Raw genomic sequence first — 18,764 nt, 5'->3', positions numbered from 1 at the left:
TACACTTTCAGCTGAGGAATGTGGAGCGGTCCAAGTTATTCGCCATGACTTCTTATTTGTTGTACCTGCTTGCACGATTTGTTACTTACAAAGGATTGATATGCAGAGGTGAAGTCGGGAATGGACAAGGACAATTCAAGATTTATGCGTGCTATCCACAACTGAACATGATCAAATTGAAAATTATAAGAGAGTGAATGATGTATTCACAATGTACATAATGCAAATGTTGCAAGGTGAAGTCCACAAGAGGTTGTCCAAGGAGGCAACGAAGCTGATAGAGAAATATGGATCGTGGTACATACAGTTTCCCACTTTCACATACCTTAGGATTCATGGATTTCAATCTGAACCCTACAGGCTTCCTAGGTATCCTTCTGATAGAGTGATCTTGTTGGAAGTGGTGAGACATCTTCTGGAGTTTGATTCTATCCAGAAGGAAAAGCACAAGACAGGCATGTCATTTCCTATTTCAGTTATAAAGACATTGGAGGTTTGCCTGTCCGCCTTAGCAGCTAGCACGACAAGTGAGGAACTTGCATTCTATCGATTTGCAACATACAAGAGAAGAGAAAGATTTGATCCAGATAAGAAAGTTGGAAGGATCAAGGGAGAAAAATTCATCCACAAGGTAGACATAGAAGATTATTGGGCCAATCTGATGGACGAACAGGCAGTAAAGAGAAGAATGTGGTCCAGAATGTCAATGGATTTCATGAGGAAGTGTGGACTTTTTCTCATTTCTGACCGTGTTAGATGACAGGGATCATATGCATCTACAATAAGAAAATGAAATGAAGAAGGCGATTCTATTGCCTAATTGGTCAGAATCAAAAGAGATAGATTTGAATGTATTGATGAGAGAGGTCTTAAGTTTCTCTCGAGCATGGGTGGATATTCAGATGAACAAGTTAGTTGATATGGGTGTCACCTTCCCTTATGAAAAGATGAAACAGGAGGAATCTGCTTCCGAAGATGATCAGAGGACTATCAGTGATATCAAGATTCATGCGGATGAGGAGAGTCAAGCTCCTAAGAGAAGGAAGAACACACCAGGAGAAGTCGAAGGCTAGAGGGAAGAAGATTGAGGAGGTGAAGAAGAAGAAGCAAAATACTATCATTCCTTCACCACCCCTCAGTGTCTCATCAATCAAGGAAGTTGAAATGCTAGAACAAAACAAGGGAACTGAGCAATGTTCCAACAGTGATACTACCAGAGAATATTCAGGATTTACATGCCACAACGACATCTGCTCCACCTAATGAGGATGGTGATCAGTCGGGATCCCCTATTGTCCTTTTGGAGGTTAGTTTCGGAAAGGATGTATGTGATTTGACCAGGGATAATCCTGATGATGATGATGGTGATGTTATCTCGGCATTGAGAGAGCTTGATCGAGAGATGTGTCTCAATGATGGCATGGAGATGGCCGCTATTCCTGATTGGATGATGAGGAGTATGGAGAAAAGTAAGAAAATGATAGAGGCACAACCTATTGATGACATTGATGACTACTTAGCTAGGAGCAATAAGGAGAAAGAGCCTAAGAGAGCTGAGATTTTGTCACACATAGCTAGAGATGAGACAAGAATGTGGATTGCGCAGGTGGTTGTTCCTATTGCAGGTGTGACGGCATACATTGCTACTCCCATGGATTTCCAGATTACTTTAGTTGCTTTTGGCCGTACTACAAGATAGCAGGAATTTCAGGAGGTTGGTGATAACCTTAGTGCAATTAGGGCGAGATTGGATAGAGAGATTGAAAAAAAAGAGAAATACAAAGAAGAGAATATCAGACTTAGAGAGTACGTTGCAGGGATAAAGCATGAGAATCCCACCCTTATTTCCCCTATTGCAATTGATCGTGGACTACATTCACATTATGAGGCAGCGAGAGATACACTCTTGGAGGTGGAGAAATGGATTGAAAATACAAAGAGACAGGCAGATGATTTCCTTATTCAGTTTGTCTAGGCATTTGACAGGACAACAAGGCTCATATTTAGAATACAGTAGTTGGAGGGAGTTTGGGAAGAATTTCAACCTATTCAGGAGAAGACTATTCCACGCCTTAGAGCTTTGAAGAAGATTCCTAAGTCCACATTGGTTAGGGAGAATGTTGTGCACAATGGAGATAGATACGATTTCCATGGCTGGTATTGTTCGTTGGCCATGAAGAAATCAACTTATGAGAGCGCACAACTGAGTTGTATTGAGATGGAAGGATCAATTCATGATATTCAGTCGAAGATCCTTGCCTCAGTTGAGTAGTTATTGGGGGTTGATGTTAGTGAGGCCAGTGGTTTACACTTAGCAGAATTAAGAGACAAAAATGAAATTCATGTATTTTAATCAGTTGGACTCTTTGAAGAAGAGTCAAATAGATGATTTGGTCTCTTTGTTGATTCATGTTCATAGTTCGCAGAAGCTCATGCCAGATTTGGACACTTGCTCGGATTCACTGGACGTGATTGATTTGCAACAAGATACCTTGCCGAGCATTTCCATGGAGGAGTTAGATTCTGTATTTGCTAGATTCGTGGAGTATGCTAGGAGAGAGAGATGCAGGGAAGAATAATCTTCTAGAAGATTCCCTATTTGATGACTAGGTATCTTTTTATTGGGCCATATGTTGGTGGCTCCATTTTTGATGTAAACGCTAATTAGGGCAATTCTAGGGTTTTTTTGGCATGATCTTGGCCCTTGATTTAGTTTTAATCTTGGCCATCCATTTTGTAAAAGATTCTATATATACTTCCTTGTCTCTCATTTGTAAGAGAGTTTTTTGTAGAATTGTTGGTATATGCTGCAGCTATTTGAATCTAAATCATTGTTCGACTTGATGGTGATTTTGTCTTTCAAATGTTGTTTTGCATTCAAGGTTCTCAATTCCTCCAAGTTAGATTAGAATTTGCTTTTATGTTTGTTAGATTGAGTGAAAGATTTGTTGAATATATTTGTGTGGAGTCCTTAATCCATACCACTAGCCTCTTGCTGATTGTAAGTGCGTCGTGCGTGGTCAACTGGAAATTTATGCAAGCTTAACTTCAATTGTTATGCATCCATTGATATGCATCAACTTGGGTGGTGTCAATGTTTGATGATGATAATTTGAAAATCTATAAGTATACCTTAGATGATTGCACTAAGCTCGTGTCAAAATCTGTTCGACTTGATGGTGAGACCCTGCCTAGTTTGATTCCACTAAATTTGTTCATCATTTCCTACATTCTTAGACTTAAAATAGATTTCCCGAACCCTATTCCTTTTGCCATTTTTTAGTAAGTCCAGTTAGTCTCGAGTCCAGAACTACATTGCCATATCCTAAGTTATCAACATACCCATTCCATATCCATGATCTATGAATTTAATTTGAACATTTGTGTAAGTCCCCAAGTGAAAACAGCAATTCACATCGACCATTGAGTTACCCACTCGTCAAGACCTGACTGTAGAAACCTTGGAATCATTTTAGTTGATCTTACCCTTAGCATCTGAGGTGATTTTGTTCGAGAGAGGGTAAATTACATTGGTATTTTATTCTGAATGTTATGTGCATAAAACACACATCAACAATACCCAAGGTTGAATTAGTGATTCCTATTAATTAATAATGCTTAATAGTAGGTATGAAAATATAAGTAAGTTCACAACATAACAAATCTGTACTAAGAACTTTCAACAAGGACATAGGTTATAAATGGGTATCTTCATAGTGCTATGTGAGGTTATAAATGGGTATCTTCACTTGATTCTAGTTCTAGTAACTTGTATGAGTTGTGTATTGCTTGGCATACCTTATACAGGTTATATCCATTGACAGTGATTGTAAACAACGGGAAACTAGTTATTTGTGACTTAAAGGAGTCTTTAAATGTTTAACAAACCACAATATTGTATTCACAATATAAACTACTAGATATGGCATGCCATATCTAGTAGTTTATCTTCAAGCATCCATTGGTTGAATCTTGTGATCCAGCCACCGTTTGTTCCTTTTGCTTTGAAATGGAAAACTTCAATTAAAAGTTGAGATCATGATAGAATTAAAAACCTGAACATACAATGAAGTGTCTAATAAAGAAGTTTTTACAAGCTTAAAACCAGAATAATAACATTTTTGGTGGTGAATTGGGTTAATTTAATAAAGAGCTAATATATTCATGTGTCCTTCCAGTTTATGTCACGTTTGCTTGTATATCTGCAAATTTTCAAACTGTATATTTTCACCTAGTAATTTTATATCTTTTATTTTTTTATTATTAAGTTACTCTTCTTTCAGTAACTTGCCCTGATTATCAATAGTAAGGATTTTACGTATCTAATTTCTTACATGTTTGATTTGGCAGATGCACATTTACTACCCGTGGATTTACCAGAAATTGGGTCCATAACTGGAGGGTGAGATATATGAATTTGTTTCAATCTGATATTATCAGAGGAATATTTGCAAAGGAGACTGTTTCAACATGCTACATTTTTGAGCTGAATTTGAGATGTAAATATGAGTTGGAATAACTATCTGCCATGATTCTAAATAGTTTTAGCTTCGCCAAACTTTTGTTGTCTAGGGTTGGCAACATTGAAAAGATGGCCTGGGATGGTTCTGGAGAGAGATTAGCTGTGTCCTATTGCGGGGGAGATCTGATGTATGCAGGTCTTATTGCAATCTATGATACAAGAAGAACCCCATTCATATCAGCATCACTGATGTAAGTTTTTTAGCTTGCTTTCTTGTCTCTTTTTTATTTAAGAATTTTCCTTTTCAATTGGATTGATTTTTTAACAGTAAGTTCTTTATTTTGGGAGTGTCAAATGCGGTTTATCAACCTAAAAATCTGTTTTTTTTCTTTTTTTTCTTTTTACTTTGGCTTTGAAATATAGAGGATTTATACGAGGGCCAGGTGAACAAGTGAAGCCCCTCGCGTTGGCCTTCCATGATAAGTTCAAGCAAGGACCCCTATTGTCAGTGGTAATATAAATTATACCATTAGCATCTTCTTTTTTTTTTTCTAATTAATTTTTCAATTATTTATACCAAGATGTTAGTTTGGTGGGATATAATGTGTTGTTATTACTTTCTCAGTGCTGGAGCAGTGGCGTGTGCTGCACATACCCTTTTATATTTCGGTCAAACTGATTGCTAAAGAGAAACTATACTGCTAACATAAACGAGACGTTCTGGATTACAGTTAAATGTATTGGGCTTCATATATATTTATTTTCATTGAATCCCTTTGTGTATGTTGTTTGAGAAAATATGTCAATTGTTTCTAGGGCAACGTATTGCTTTTGTAAAGGCAATAATTTTTCCAACATTTTAAAGCATACTTTCTTAAAAGCTTCTCCTGCGGAATGATGTTATGATAGAGAATCTCATTTCTTGATCTCCTTGATCAGCAAGGCATGCTTTCTACGAGTTGAAAAAATAGACCTGTTTCTGCAAAAAGGCTTTTATCCTTCATATTGTATTATGCCAAAGGCATACTTTTCTACAAGCTGAAGAAATAGACTTAGTTTTCTGCAAAGAGGCTTTTATCCTTCATATTGTATTATGCTCAGCGCTAGCAGAAGCAGTTGACCTTTTGTCCCAGTGATGTTTTTCGCTTCTTGCTATTTTAAGTAACACTCGTCATGCTCTAAAAGAATGTCTTTATGTTTTAAAACTTAGTTGCATGAAATTATTTAGCAGCAACTTTTGTCGTCATGCCATTCTTAATGGAAATGTTGTACTAAAGAAAGACCAAATTCCATGCACCTTTTTTTAATTTTGAATAATTTCTATATGCTCATTATATTTTCAACTTTTAATATATTAGATATTGTTTGGGGAACATCTTAAGTGGGGCATGTGTTTTGTTGTACTTAAAGACAAAGAATACATACTAAAAAAATGCAAGCGATTACAAAAGTAGGTCTGTCTGTCTTAAAAAGACTCATATCACACCAGTTCCAGGGAATCAAGAAAATTCAGATTGACTGGAAATAGACAATCGGTAAGAGGGAAGGAAACAACCAAAGCCTGTAGATAGGGCATAAAAATCTCTTCCTCTAAAAACTGTGAAATCCATTTAAAAATAGTAATTATAAAATTAACCATAGCGGGAATAAATAGGAAGACAACCATAATTATCTGTGGTTTTTTCAAACATGTTGCCCATGCATGCTAAAAATAGATAGAGCTGAATGTTAAGAATAAATATTTAGCTTGAAAATGGAATCTATACTAGAGTTTGTGTTGAAGGTGTGTAGGTTGGTTAATATAGTAAATATACTTTAATCTCTTTGTCCAAGACGGATTGATTGTTGTAAACTTATGCCAAGTTATAGTTGCAATATACTATTTGCCGTAGAGATAAATATTTTATCCAATAAGTTTTTTCAAATCATAGGTGGTGTGTGCGAGACTTTTATTTTTATGGGCACAAATCTATTTCAAATATAAAAATATTCTATTAGTTAAATAAGAGCCATGAACGTAGTTCCAAATTCCAATTAACTAAGAGGAGACAATGAATAATTATAATGACTTGGGGGCCATATTTTCATACAATGATTTAGGTGTTTTTTATTAAGAATTGAGACAAAAAATTCTTTAGATTAAGTAAACGCCACCTCGTGAACATATTATTAGGACGTACTTGTGATAGTTGAAAAGATTCAACATATACTTCAAACATAGGTGATGATGGGTCATCATTAAAGTAGCAAGATGATCTTGGATAAAATAATAGAATGTTATCATGTTTGGTAGCTATCTTTGGAATCACAAGCTATCATTAGCTCAACAATGGTAATTGTAGGACAAAACATGGAGACACCAAACAATAAAAAGGTCCAAGGTAAAAAGAAAGAGCAAGCAAGGAAAATGATATAGAAGAATATCAAAGTTAGTAGAGGTGATGCCAATAACATAGAGCTTTGCAAGGATTAGGAAATAACAAATCTAGAGTTGTGTATATGGATTCGTTTCTTTTTGAAATCATAACTAAAGTGTTGGAAGTATGGGTTCATTTCTTTTGGACCTTGGTTTGTCTATCGGTAGGAGAAATGTGTTAACATCGCACACCATTTGGTTGTGTATCTATCTTTGTCTATGGCATCCAAAGATTTTGTGCCAAACTAGGATTGAAGTGGGGTTATTTACCATGCTAAGGCTTTTTACTTCGACTATCTATGCAAACTAATGGATGGACAAGCTATGCTCAACAAAGGTATGCAAGAGTGCTGCTACTTGGTGGAAGGACACTATTGCTGCTCACTTGATTGTCAGTGCTTTTGATTATGATTCCGATGACTCCTCATAGGAGGATGATGACTCATCTCGAGATGAGGTTGTGCCTCTTATTGTTATTGAAGCTTCTGTTGACCTTTTTGTTAATAGTGACGTTGCCTGCTCTGACCTTGAGTCTCTTGCTGCTCTTGTTCTGCAACATTGATATGCTTCGAATGTTGTTCTGTAACATTGATTCGCTCCGAATGTTGTTCTGCAACAGTCTGTTGTTGTTGCAGACAAAAACTCTACATGATCCTCCCTGCTTGATTCTTCTTTTGATGTCCCTAATGGTAGTATTGTCTAGATTGTTGTTTGTTGCAGGCGGTATGGGAAGTCATCCCAGCCGCCCCTTGCCCTCCCCCGCCTCGCTTTCCCCAAACCCCTTTGTGTCAAGTTTTAGCTGTTTCACTCCTCTTGAGTTGGGTTTTGGGTTATTGTTGGTTTGACAAACTTCTAACAGTGGACTTCTAGCTTGTTGTTAAAGGCATGCTCGACCTTGTTTTGTTTTGGATTAGTACCCTTGTCTTGCTGCCTTTCTTTTGCAGGTTACGAGCTATTGTATAAAGGGTCAACACTCTTTCTTTGCTGCTTTTTTTAATTAAAAAACAAAGGTATGCAAGAAATAACCTAGAATTTGAACATTAATGTCAAAGGAGACAATTTTTATAAATTCACCAAAAGAAGACCTTTTAATTAAAGGAATAGAGGGTAGCTCTATTGTGACCATGCAAATTCCATCCATTGAAAAAGTGTTCATTCTAATTTTTACTACCAAATTTTCTTAGAAAGGAAAAACCTTCATTCGTGAAGAAGTTTCATTGACACAATCTTTTAGAAGCGAAACAATAATTGGTGAAACAACCATATTAAGTGGAAAATATCCAAAAGGAACCCCAAAAACATAGGGATTCATGAACACTTCCATACAGTACTTGGATATATTTAACTCTACCTTAAAGGCTTTTTCCAAGGTTGAAGAAGTGTTATTTTGATCCCTTAAGAGCACATAGAAGAAAATTATTGCAAAAATGAAAAGCATCACAAACATTTTGGTAGTTATAAATAAATGTTCACTCAACAAGTCATCCACCTCTAAAAGGAACATATTTTTTATTTTTTTTGATGGCTTTCACTATGGCTCTAGCTGCCACGACGACTCTCGTTGTCTCCCACCCAGTAATTACAAAATTTGCTTGTTTCGCATCATTGGTTGTGCTTGTTGGGGATGGATTGCTTGGTTCTCGTCTAGTGTCGTTGGGAGATGGTGTTGTCTCTCTGGATGTTGATGTGTCATTGGGAGCTCCCACAATTGCGACTTGCACAATGACTCTTGCCTAGGTTTCTAAACGATGCTTTCGCTTGCATTATCTTGCCCAATGGTCTGACTAGGGTAGTTGTGGATGTTGCCACCCCCTCCTCGAGCCTTTTTCTATTGTTGGTGGGATGAGCTTTGCTTGTGTTGCTAGATTTGCTATTGCCAAGTTGTGGTAGAAAATGTTGCTTTCTACCAACGTTGTGGGTTGGTGTGTAGATTCGCTTGGCTGTAGCCTTCTCTCTTGGATCTACATTGTTGGGTGAGTGATTCTTGAAAGCCATTGGTTGCTAGTACCATCGAGTTTTTCCCTTGGGAAAAGGGTTTTTTATTGCTTCCTTTGCTTCTGATCATCTTGACTTAGTGTTGAGTAAGTTGTGGGGTTGGGGAGTTAACTTTGTCTCGGTCAAACCCTGGACAACTTCTTTTAACCTTCTTACTAAACCAGTCAACGTGCGTCCGATGTAGGTTCGTATTCCCAATCTTCCTCTTCATTTTTGAGAGCATTCTTGGTATGAGGCCATTGGCAACTCTATCAGTTGCTTCTTGAAGGTTGATAATACCACGTCCTTCATAGGTCATTGTACTTTTGCTCACATTTTAATCAACATTGACATCTTTATGCCTCTCCTTAGGGATGTGGTTGTTATGGTCGGGGATAGGCCATGGACTCAATCATTGGATTATGAGGGCCTCCCCTTTCGTTGTTGTAGATGCTTCCCAACTGGTCCCTTAGCTACGAATTGTTCTCTCATGTGTCATAAAGGTGCTTCTACTTGGTGGAAGGATGTTAATGGTGAGCATTTGACTGTTGAGGCTTCCGATTTTGAGGACTCTTCAAAGGCTAATGACTCCTCTCGGGATGAGGTTGTAACTCTTACTATTTTGGCCTCCTCTGCCCCCTGGATCCTACTCCCCCTCTTGCTATTAGTGTGGTCTCCACTAGTCCAAAGGTTTTTACTTCAGTTGGTCCTATTTTGTAGCAGCCTATTGGCCAATAGTCTACTCTAGTTGCTCACTTCTAATGATGCACCAGGGCTTCATTGGCTAGGCAATATTATATCACACGCGTTCATATTTGGGGGTTTAATATCTTGAATATCAAAAACAATATATTGCCTATCTGGTGAAAACAAGGGGGTTTTAAGCTATTGAAAAATATAATATTTGGTGAAAATAAGGGGTTTTTTAATTCAAGTTGTGTATTGAGAGGGGGTGACAAAAAAGGAGTTTAGGGCAATTTTTTTGAAAATAGGGGGATTCTTTAGTATGTCATGAATGCATGTGATATAACCTAGGTTCACTAAGTGAAGCTCATGTGTAATGATGTTCCTAACAATAGTATTTCCTAGACAGTTGTTTATTGGAGGCGAAAAGGTAATTCTTCCCCCCAAACTCTTCCTCGATCTGTGGGTGAAATTTTTTACCCTTCTTGAGTTGGGTTCTTAGCCATTATGCTAGTGTGTCGTTAAATGTGTGTTTGGCCTTTGTTTAGATAATAATGGTCTTGTGACTTGTTGTTAATGGCTTGTTTGACCCAAGTTTGTATAGGGTCAACACCCTTGTCTTGTTGCCTATTTTTTATAGCTGCCTATAGGGTCTTTGTATACAAGATGAATATCGTTGTTTTGCTACTTTTATTATCAAATACATATTTTAATATCAGATTGTTAGTGAACCCAATTACATGGAGAAGAGCATCTTTTTGCTACACTTTTAATAGAAGTCACCCCACCAGCTACTCAATGCTCATAAGGAATGTCAATAGGAGAAGGTGAAGGTTTTGAAGATAACCTTGAGTTCTCTAGCTATCTTTCTTGAGGAGTGAACAACTAATTTACATTTTTATGTTCAAACCAACTCTTTTGTTTTGTCCTCCTTTGTAGATACAACCAAATACCTTGAATGATGAAATCAAATGCCTATTGACCTTGTTTAAGCTGCCATGTTTTATGTATAAGCCAATTTTCTTACAAAGTGTTAGGTTATGATGCCATTCAACTTTATTTGCATCTTTAGTAGTGAAATGGGTGTAGCCAAACACTATTCTTGGATATTGTTGTTCCTTACTAACTTTGATAGGAAATGAAGATGAAATTTGGTAATAATATTTAAAGTGTTATTTTTTTGCCTAGAATACATTTTTAAAACAAAAGACGTGGCTTATTATTTATGATATATAACATCAACTTAAAATCAAAACTGAATTAATTTTATTCAATTTTAAAAAATATTTTGATATCTGTTGGAAAATTAACAAGAGCTTAAACATGTGATTTTAATATTGAATATAATTTTAAGGACTAAATATATAAATATTGAAATTAAAACACACAAAATAGTTCGTCTTTGAATTCATATGTATGAAATTTGAAATTTTCTCACACGTGGCTAACTCTAGTAAGATTCTTCTTACAAAAGAGTTTTAAAGTGTTCCGCTAAGGAAAACTATTCCTATTATCATCACTAATGTACATTTTTCTACAAGTTGAAGAAACAAACTTTATCTTCTAAAAAGTGGCTTTTAACATTCATATTGTAGTATGCTTAGACAATGCTAATTGAAGAATTTTCAAGTGTGTCTTTATGTTCTAAGAGAATGTCTTATGTTTTAGCATAATTGTATGAGATTATTTAGCAACAAATTTTTTTTTTCTTCGTGTCATTTCTTAATGAAAATATTGAAGTAATGAATAACCATTTTCAATTTTGAATAATTTCTATATGCTTATAATATTTTCAACTTTTAATGTATTCAATATCATTTAAAAAACATTTTAAGTGGTACATATGCTCAACCTTATATATGATGTTTCCAATGTTGTTATACACATCATACATATGCTAAAAATAGACAAAGTTGAAAGTTAAAAAGAAACATTTAGCTTGAAAATGGATTCTATTTTAGAGTTTGTGTCAGAGATGAAGATGTATGTTGGTTGATATATAATTACCTTTTTACATCTTTTTGTCAAATAGAATTGATTTTGATTAATGCATTCAAATGGAACCTATTCTAGAGTTTGTGTCAGAGATGAAGATATATATTGGTTGATGTATAACTATATTTTCACATCTTTTTGTCAAAGAGTATTGATTTTGATTAATGCATTCAAATTGTAGATTGGTTTGTTCAATATTTATATTTTTGACTGGTTTTAATTTATTTATGTATAAAAAAATATAATAGTTAAATAAAAACCATTAATGTAGTTTTAAGTATATCTAAGGTTTCAATGTGACTATTACAATTTTGGCCAACACATAAGATGAAATGTAATGTAAATCAAGTGTCACAACCCTCCTTTGTCACTTTTTGATTTAATACAATTCTATTATATTTTTGGTTGAACTATTGAAAATAATTGAATGAATATTATAAAAGAATAAATAATGGACCCACATACACACTTGGAGAATATAATTCAAAAGGCATTATTTATTTTTATTTTTATTCCCAATTATGGCACATGTTGTAGGAGGAATTAGAAGCTTCTAGAGGAATCTTCAATACCTTGCATGTAACTCCCCCACTAGGATATTAATCAATTTTGCATGGGTCCAATATTGGAAAAGAATCTCATTCTTAATTAATTTCTCTAGATAGTGGAATTAAGGGATTTTTGTATGCAAGTTTTCAAAAGAGGGAGTTGGTTAATCTTTGAAGAAAGTTTTCTCAAATAGTTTGTTTTTAGTAGTCATATTTTCATTTGGAGAATAGTTAAGATTGTTTTGAAGAAATTTTTCCAAGCTTGCAAGGAAGGATCAAGGAAGGCTAGGCTTGAAGATTTGGAGATGATTCAACATCAAAAGGCTTCTCCAGGTTCCCTCTTTGCATTTGCTAATTCTTCATGTAAATTTTTATATTTTTAAGGGAAATATCTCTTCTTAGATTCTTTAGTTGAATATAGCTTTATGAAGGAAATCATTTCTTAATTTTTAGATAGATTAATTGGAAAGGAAATCTATTTTTCATTTAAGAAATACTTTGATAAAAGTTTCTTTTCTTTTTAAAAAAAATGCAAATGCTGATTTCTCTTTTATTTGTTAATCTATTTACAATAAAGAAATCAGATTTTGTTTTTCTATTTTTTTTGAAATCTAGAGAAGATCTTGAATCAAAAACAAAAAAAAGGGGGAAAATAAATCATGCTTTTCAACATCTCTATTCTCTTTTTTTGAAAAACTTAATTTCTTTTATCTCTGTAAATAATCTTTTTTTCTATGCATATAATCATTTGTATTTAGGAATCTCGCTATGTGAAATAATATATCAAATATAATTTCTTCTCAATGTTGTTGTATAAAATCCCTGTGGGAAATATTGCCTTGTTATTTAATTAATTTCAGAAATCTCTCTCTGTGAAAATCAATTTCCTGGAAATCTCATCAAAATTTTTATTATCTCAAAGACATATTTGTTGAATATGATCTCTGTGAAATCAAAATTTATATATCTTTGAGGAGATTTAGCTCTCTCTTGTTTTGCTGCCTCGAATACAAGCACAGTGTGTTTCCCTGGGCTCTTGTGAGATCATCTGAATTAAATTTCCTCTATTATCTTCCATGCCTGTGAATAGATTCTTATTTTTTTTATATATAATAACATTGTTATATATATACATACTCCTCTTAGATTATTAAATAAGTTGGATATATATATATATAAAATATTAAACTTAATGCAAAAAAAAAAATATTTAAGTTAATACACAGTGTTATCAAAAAAAAATTCTTCGCATTATATACCGGTCACTGCTACAATAGTAGCCACAGAGGGAGTGGAGGGGACCACGACTGTCCCCTCATTACTGCGGGCCTATACCTGCAGGTCCACAGTGGTGATAGGACCCGTGGGCCCCACTCCCACTTGGCTTTTAAAAGCCACTGCAAAAAATTCAAACTCATGGCAACTTGGATTTTGTTAACTTTTTTTAAATCTAAATTTTAGTTTAATAAAAATTTAATTTAGGTAAATTTGAAATTTAGTAAATTTATAATTGTAAATTAAATTACATCAAAATTTATAATTAGAATTTTATTCAAACTATTTAAGATTCATTGGGTCATTTAGTTGGCATTTTAGACTCATTAAAAGCAATTAATTCATATTAATGTGATTTGAACCAAATGTCTAAGCTAATTGCTATTTTTGGGACTAGTGACTTTATAAGTGATTATTCTCATGGTAGAAATCAACACATTGCTTAACCTTGCATGTAACTTACACTATCCTTGCTTCATGCGAATTACTTATACGTTATTTGCATTTATTGATGACAAAATTACATTTTCTTCATCTTCATGCAAGTTACATGTTTAATTATTAATATGCAAGTTTCATAATTATCATTATTATGCAAGTTATATTTCAAGTTTTGAATATTAAATAATTTAGTTATGGTTCTTTTTATTCCACGTGGTTCATCAAGTAGTTGTTTCAATTAATTAAGCTTTGCAATATTTAATTATACACGTTCAATTCATAATTGTTTTCAAGTATGATGTTTTTCATAGTTTCTTAGTTAGAAAACTAAATAAAGGAAGTCAGAAAACCAAAACCTAGCAGCGTTCGGTATATATAGTGCCTCTGGGTCACACTTACGGGTAATGCCGTCGTGTTGAACTACTGCACTTAACGCCTAATAAAGCTGCATCAACGATGTCTGTGGCATCATCCCTATAAATCGTCGGGGAGTAATAAGGGACACTTGGAAGTTAAAATCCAAGGGGTGGGTAATCCTCCTTGGATCGATAATTTAATAAAATAATCCTTAAAAGATTTTACATCCACTGAGTTAAACCATAGTAAACCCCCTTTAGGGTTGATTGAGTGAAATGCTTTTATGAAATTGATTTAATCTTGAAGAGATGTTGACGATTGACAATTGGGTCAAGGGTGATGCTTATGATAGGTTTTAGGATCTAATTGTTTTAGGCCACAAGCAATAGGCCATCTTGAGCCTTTGCTTAAGTGCTACCACCGTGGGTAGCAACCGCAAAGAAACTATCTGGGACATTGACCCTAGAAAGGGTTGCGTACCCACTAATCAGTTTACATCAAACCATAGAGTATAAAATAGAACTACATACTTTACGCCTTGATCCCGTGCCGAAACGCGTATGTAGGTAGTCTAGGGACGGAATTGTCCCTAGTACTCAAGCGTTCGTGGATGGGGTCTAGGTTTTGGTAACAAGAAGGATTGAGAAGAATCCTAATTTGAAAGATAAGTATAATAAAAGGAAAAAGTAATTCAATGCATATTCGGAAGGAATCCCGTATGGATTCGCTTGACTTCCCGAAGCTTTAAGCCAAATTCCAAGGTGGAATTCAAGCTTGTATTATGTTATTTGATTTCTCCTAAGGACGACGACCTTAGTGCACTCCTATTAGAGGAGTGTGGTACTTAGTGAGTGACTCAGGACCCGAATGGTCCCGATGAGTCTAAGTCTCTAGCCAGAGCACCTCCTATCCCAATTGATAGATGCCTACCCTGTATGGGTAGATGCCTATCCCGTATTGGATAGATGAAACCTTATGCTCCGTATGGACATATGCCTAGCCCGTATGGTTAGATGCTCATCCCGGATGGATGAATGCCTAATCCTAATGGATGGATGCCCAAAGTATGCGATTGAATCAAACACAAATGATTAAAGTAAACAAAAAAAAAAGGGCTCAAATTTTGTTGGGTTAAGTAAAGTGGGTTATTACATCAAGAGAATACTAGGCTATTATAATAATTAGATAAAAAATATTAATGTAGTTTTGAGTATATCTAAGGTTTCAATGTGACTATTACAATTTCGGTCAACACACAAGATGATACCTAGTGTAAATAAAGAGAATACTAGCCTAGTAAAAATTTCAAGACATCTAGCTTATATTAAATACACCAACCCTCCTTAAGAACAACTTAATAAGTGAGAAAATGAAAACAAAGATGAGGAAAAATATTAGATATGAGTTTCAACAAGATATGATTAGATTATCATGTATATGTTGGCTGGATGATAGTGATATTGATGTAATAGGTTGAGTGATGACTTGTATTGTGTTGTCATTGATGGAAACCATGTTTTGTCAGTCATCTAAGTCATTTAGTCCAATCGGTAAAGCCTAATCGGTAGAGGAAACAGTTAAACAGTGAACTGGTAAATAGTGATAAAGCTATGTTCAAGCAACAGGTATGGAAGATCAGTGAAGAGTTAAGTGTTGTGGTTTGGTATGTATGTTCATGACATTGGTATGAGTCTATGGATAGAACGACATCAACAGATTCAAAGTTTGGAGCGAGTTATGATGTACTAAGTGTATACACATAAAAATGGCTATGAGTAATTAAATAAATTATTTATATTTATTTAATAATTATTCATCTATTAAATAGTTAATTTGAAAATATTAATTAATTTAATTTATTTCATATCTTTCTATTAATTAATATTATATCAATTAATTCATTTATCCTATTCTTCCAATTAATTAAATATCTAATATTTAATTATTCTTTCTAACCAAGTTAATTAAATATCTAATATTTAATTATCTCTTCCAATCAATTAAATATCTAATATTTAATAGTTTTTCTCCTATCCTATAGTCTCAAATATTAAATAATTCCTAAATTATCTAATCTCTTTTCCAACTCACCCCCCATCTCCACTTCATCTTCCCTTTGCCAACTCATTCAACATGTGGCTAAGGAAATTAATATTTCTTAAATATTAATTTATCATTTATCCTCAACTTCCAAAATTTAATGAAATTGTGTACGTACACATATTTCATAACCATCTTCTATATTCTCTCCAACACCCTCTACGTCTTAGGAAGGACTTGAGTCTCCTTGTCCTCTCATGCCTAAATTTCCTCCAACCATCCCTAGATTCTCTCAGTCAGCAACCCAGTCAATGTGAGATGAGTGACACTTGTCTTCTCCTTCCCCCTTTCTCTCAACTTTCACCTTTGCTCATAGCCATTCAAATTCGTAGATCTGATCATGACCGTTGATTTGAGCCATATCATCTACTCCTCTCCAGGTCTATAAAATCAGGAGCTTCAGTTGAGAGGAAGTTAGTCTTCAAAAATAGTTTTCAATCAATCATATGCATCTGTGAGTTTTTGAAGCAAATAACAAATATCATTTTAGCAATATAACCATATAGCATTATCATTTTAGCATAATCATGTAGCTTTGCATATCATACTATCAGTTAACTACAAGTTATCAGTCCATTCTTCATATGCCATCTTGGAAGCCAATAGTGCATTGTTTGAGAGCACACCATCTGCAACTAGGAACAGTGGAGTTAGGACACAATGAGACATAAATCATGAAGGTAAAATAATGTTTTATTTTAATATGTATTTCATGTAGTTTCATTGGTGTATTTTGGATTTCCTGTATGCATTTCCATTGTATTTTGTGAAACTAACTTATTACAGGTAATATTCTAAGGATGAAATTCAAGCTCACACACTAAGCAGTCAATCAAGAAGAACAGTTAAACCGGTAGAGTAGAATTGCTTAGATCGGTAAACTGGTAGACCTAATGTTTTATTTTTGAGTTAAGTTGTTTGTGGCCGACATGAGTAAAGCATAATGTGCAAGATTATCTAGATACATTGAACCTAGGAAATTGTTCGAAGGGGTCTTAGTTGACTTAGCAGAGTTGTTTATAAAAAAGGAGTATATTGTGTGATGATGTATCATATATAAAATCTGTAGTGCGAATTTGATTGTGCGGTGAAAGGTGAAGCTCTATATTGATGTTTAGTCGGTGTTAGAAGAAGAACTAAAGCGCATCTAATCAGACACATAGGTGATATATGCAGATCAATTAAACCTGTTGTTCCTGAAGAAGTTGAGAAAGTACAACTTTTGAGTTCCCAAGAGCATCTGCAAGCAAAATCCCTGTCACAAGAGAAGATTGGAGACAAAACACAAAAAAGACTAAAGAAAAAGACTATCATTCATAGAGGGAATGAAAAAGAAAAGTTACAATACAATCCTTATGACAGGAGAATAGTAACTCTAAAGATGTGCAACCCTAAAGAGACCCTAAAGGGATAAAGAGTATTTAATAAATAAATAATTATTAAATACCTACAATATTATTAAATGCCTAATTTTAGCTTAAGCATAGAGTATAATAAATTAATAATTAAATAAATATTAATTTATTAGTTTAAGCATAGAGTATAATTATTAGCTAATACAAGATAGCTCTAACACCCCCCCTTAAGATGAACTTAGGGAGTAGCTAAAAATAAATGCAAGAAAGCAAAAATGCAACTACAGGAAGAAGGCAAAATTTGGGTCCCAACGACAAGGCCTGATGAGGTACCTAATCACAACTAAATCTCTATGAAACGGAGAAATAGAGAAAACCACATGGGAAAAAAATCTACTCCAAAAAGAGATGGGAAAAGCATGCAAAAAAAAACATAAAGGAAGGAAGGCCTCAATGAGCCCCCCAAGGACAACTTCCTTCACCCCAAGCATAGAGCGCAATTGAAGATAGCGCGAAGATGCAAAAGGTTTAGTGAAGATGTCAACAACCTACTCCTCTGTAGGAATGTACTCCAAGATGAGAAAGCCATCCTGAATCAACTGTCTGATGAAGTGCATGTGAAGCTCAATGTGTTTAGACCTCTGGTGCTCCACTGGGTTGCGAGAAAGGTGAATGACACTCTGATTGTCACACCAAAGAATAGTGGGACTATCAAGAGGAAACCCAAACTCAGTCATCAACTGCCAAAGCCATAAAACCTCCTGACTGGTTAACACCACTGCTCGGTACTCACCTCTGTAGATGATAATGCAATAGCAGATTGCTTCTTACAAGACCATGTGATAGGACCAGATCCAAGGAAAAAACAAAGCCAGAAGTAGACTTCCGATCTTGAGCATCACCAGCCCAATCTGAGTTAGTGAAGCCAACAATGTGAGGAGATCCTGAAGTATAGTGAATGCCAAAATTTATAGTGCCCCAAATGTACCATAAAATACGTATGGCTACTTGCCAATGGCTCTCATGAGGATCATGGGAGAACCAAGAGACAAGACCAACCGCAAAAAAAATATCCGGGCGTGTATGTGTCAGGTACAACAAACTGCCAACCAACTATCGATATAAGGTAGAATCCACGAAAGGTGTAGAACAAGTGG

The 18,764-nt window shown here is 34.8% G+C and overlaps 1 protein-coding gene across 2 annotated transcripts in view; it reads left to right on the top strand.

Moving 5' to 3' along the window:
* The window catches only part of LOC131076898 (aladin), a 79,311-nt gene extending 73,476 nt beyond the window's left edge, over positions 1–5,835 (top strand). For both annotated transcript variants that reach the window (XM_058014245.2, XM_058014244.2), the window contains 4 exons: positions 4,351–4,402; positions 4,573–4,713; positions 4,886–4,973; positions 5,088–5,835. In XM_058014245.2, the coding sequence (XP_057870228.2) occupies positions 4,351–4,402; positions 4,573–4,713; positions 4,886–4,973; positions 5,088–5,141 (335 nt within the window). In that variant the 3' untranslated portion in view covers positions 5,142–5,835. The remainder of the gene's footprint in view (positions 1–4,350; positions 4,403–4,572; positions 4,714–4,885; positions 4,974–5,087) is intronic.
* The last annotated feature ends 12,929 nt before the right edge of the window (positions 5,836–18,764 follow it).

This window comes from Cryptomeria japonica, chromosome 10, assembly GCF_030272615.1.
Source record: "Cryptomeria japonica chromosome 10, Sugi_1.0, whole genome shotgun sequence".
NCBI lineage: Eukaryota > Viridiplantae > Streptophyta > Pinopsida > Cupressales > Cupressaceae > Cryptomeria > Cryptomeria japonica.
This window is presented reverse-complemented; position numbering and strand designations above follow the sequence as displayed.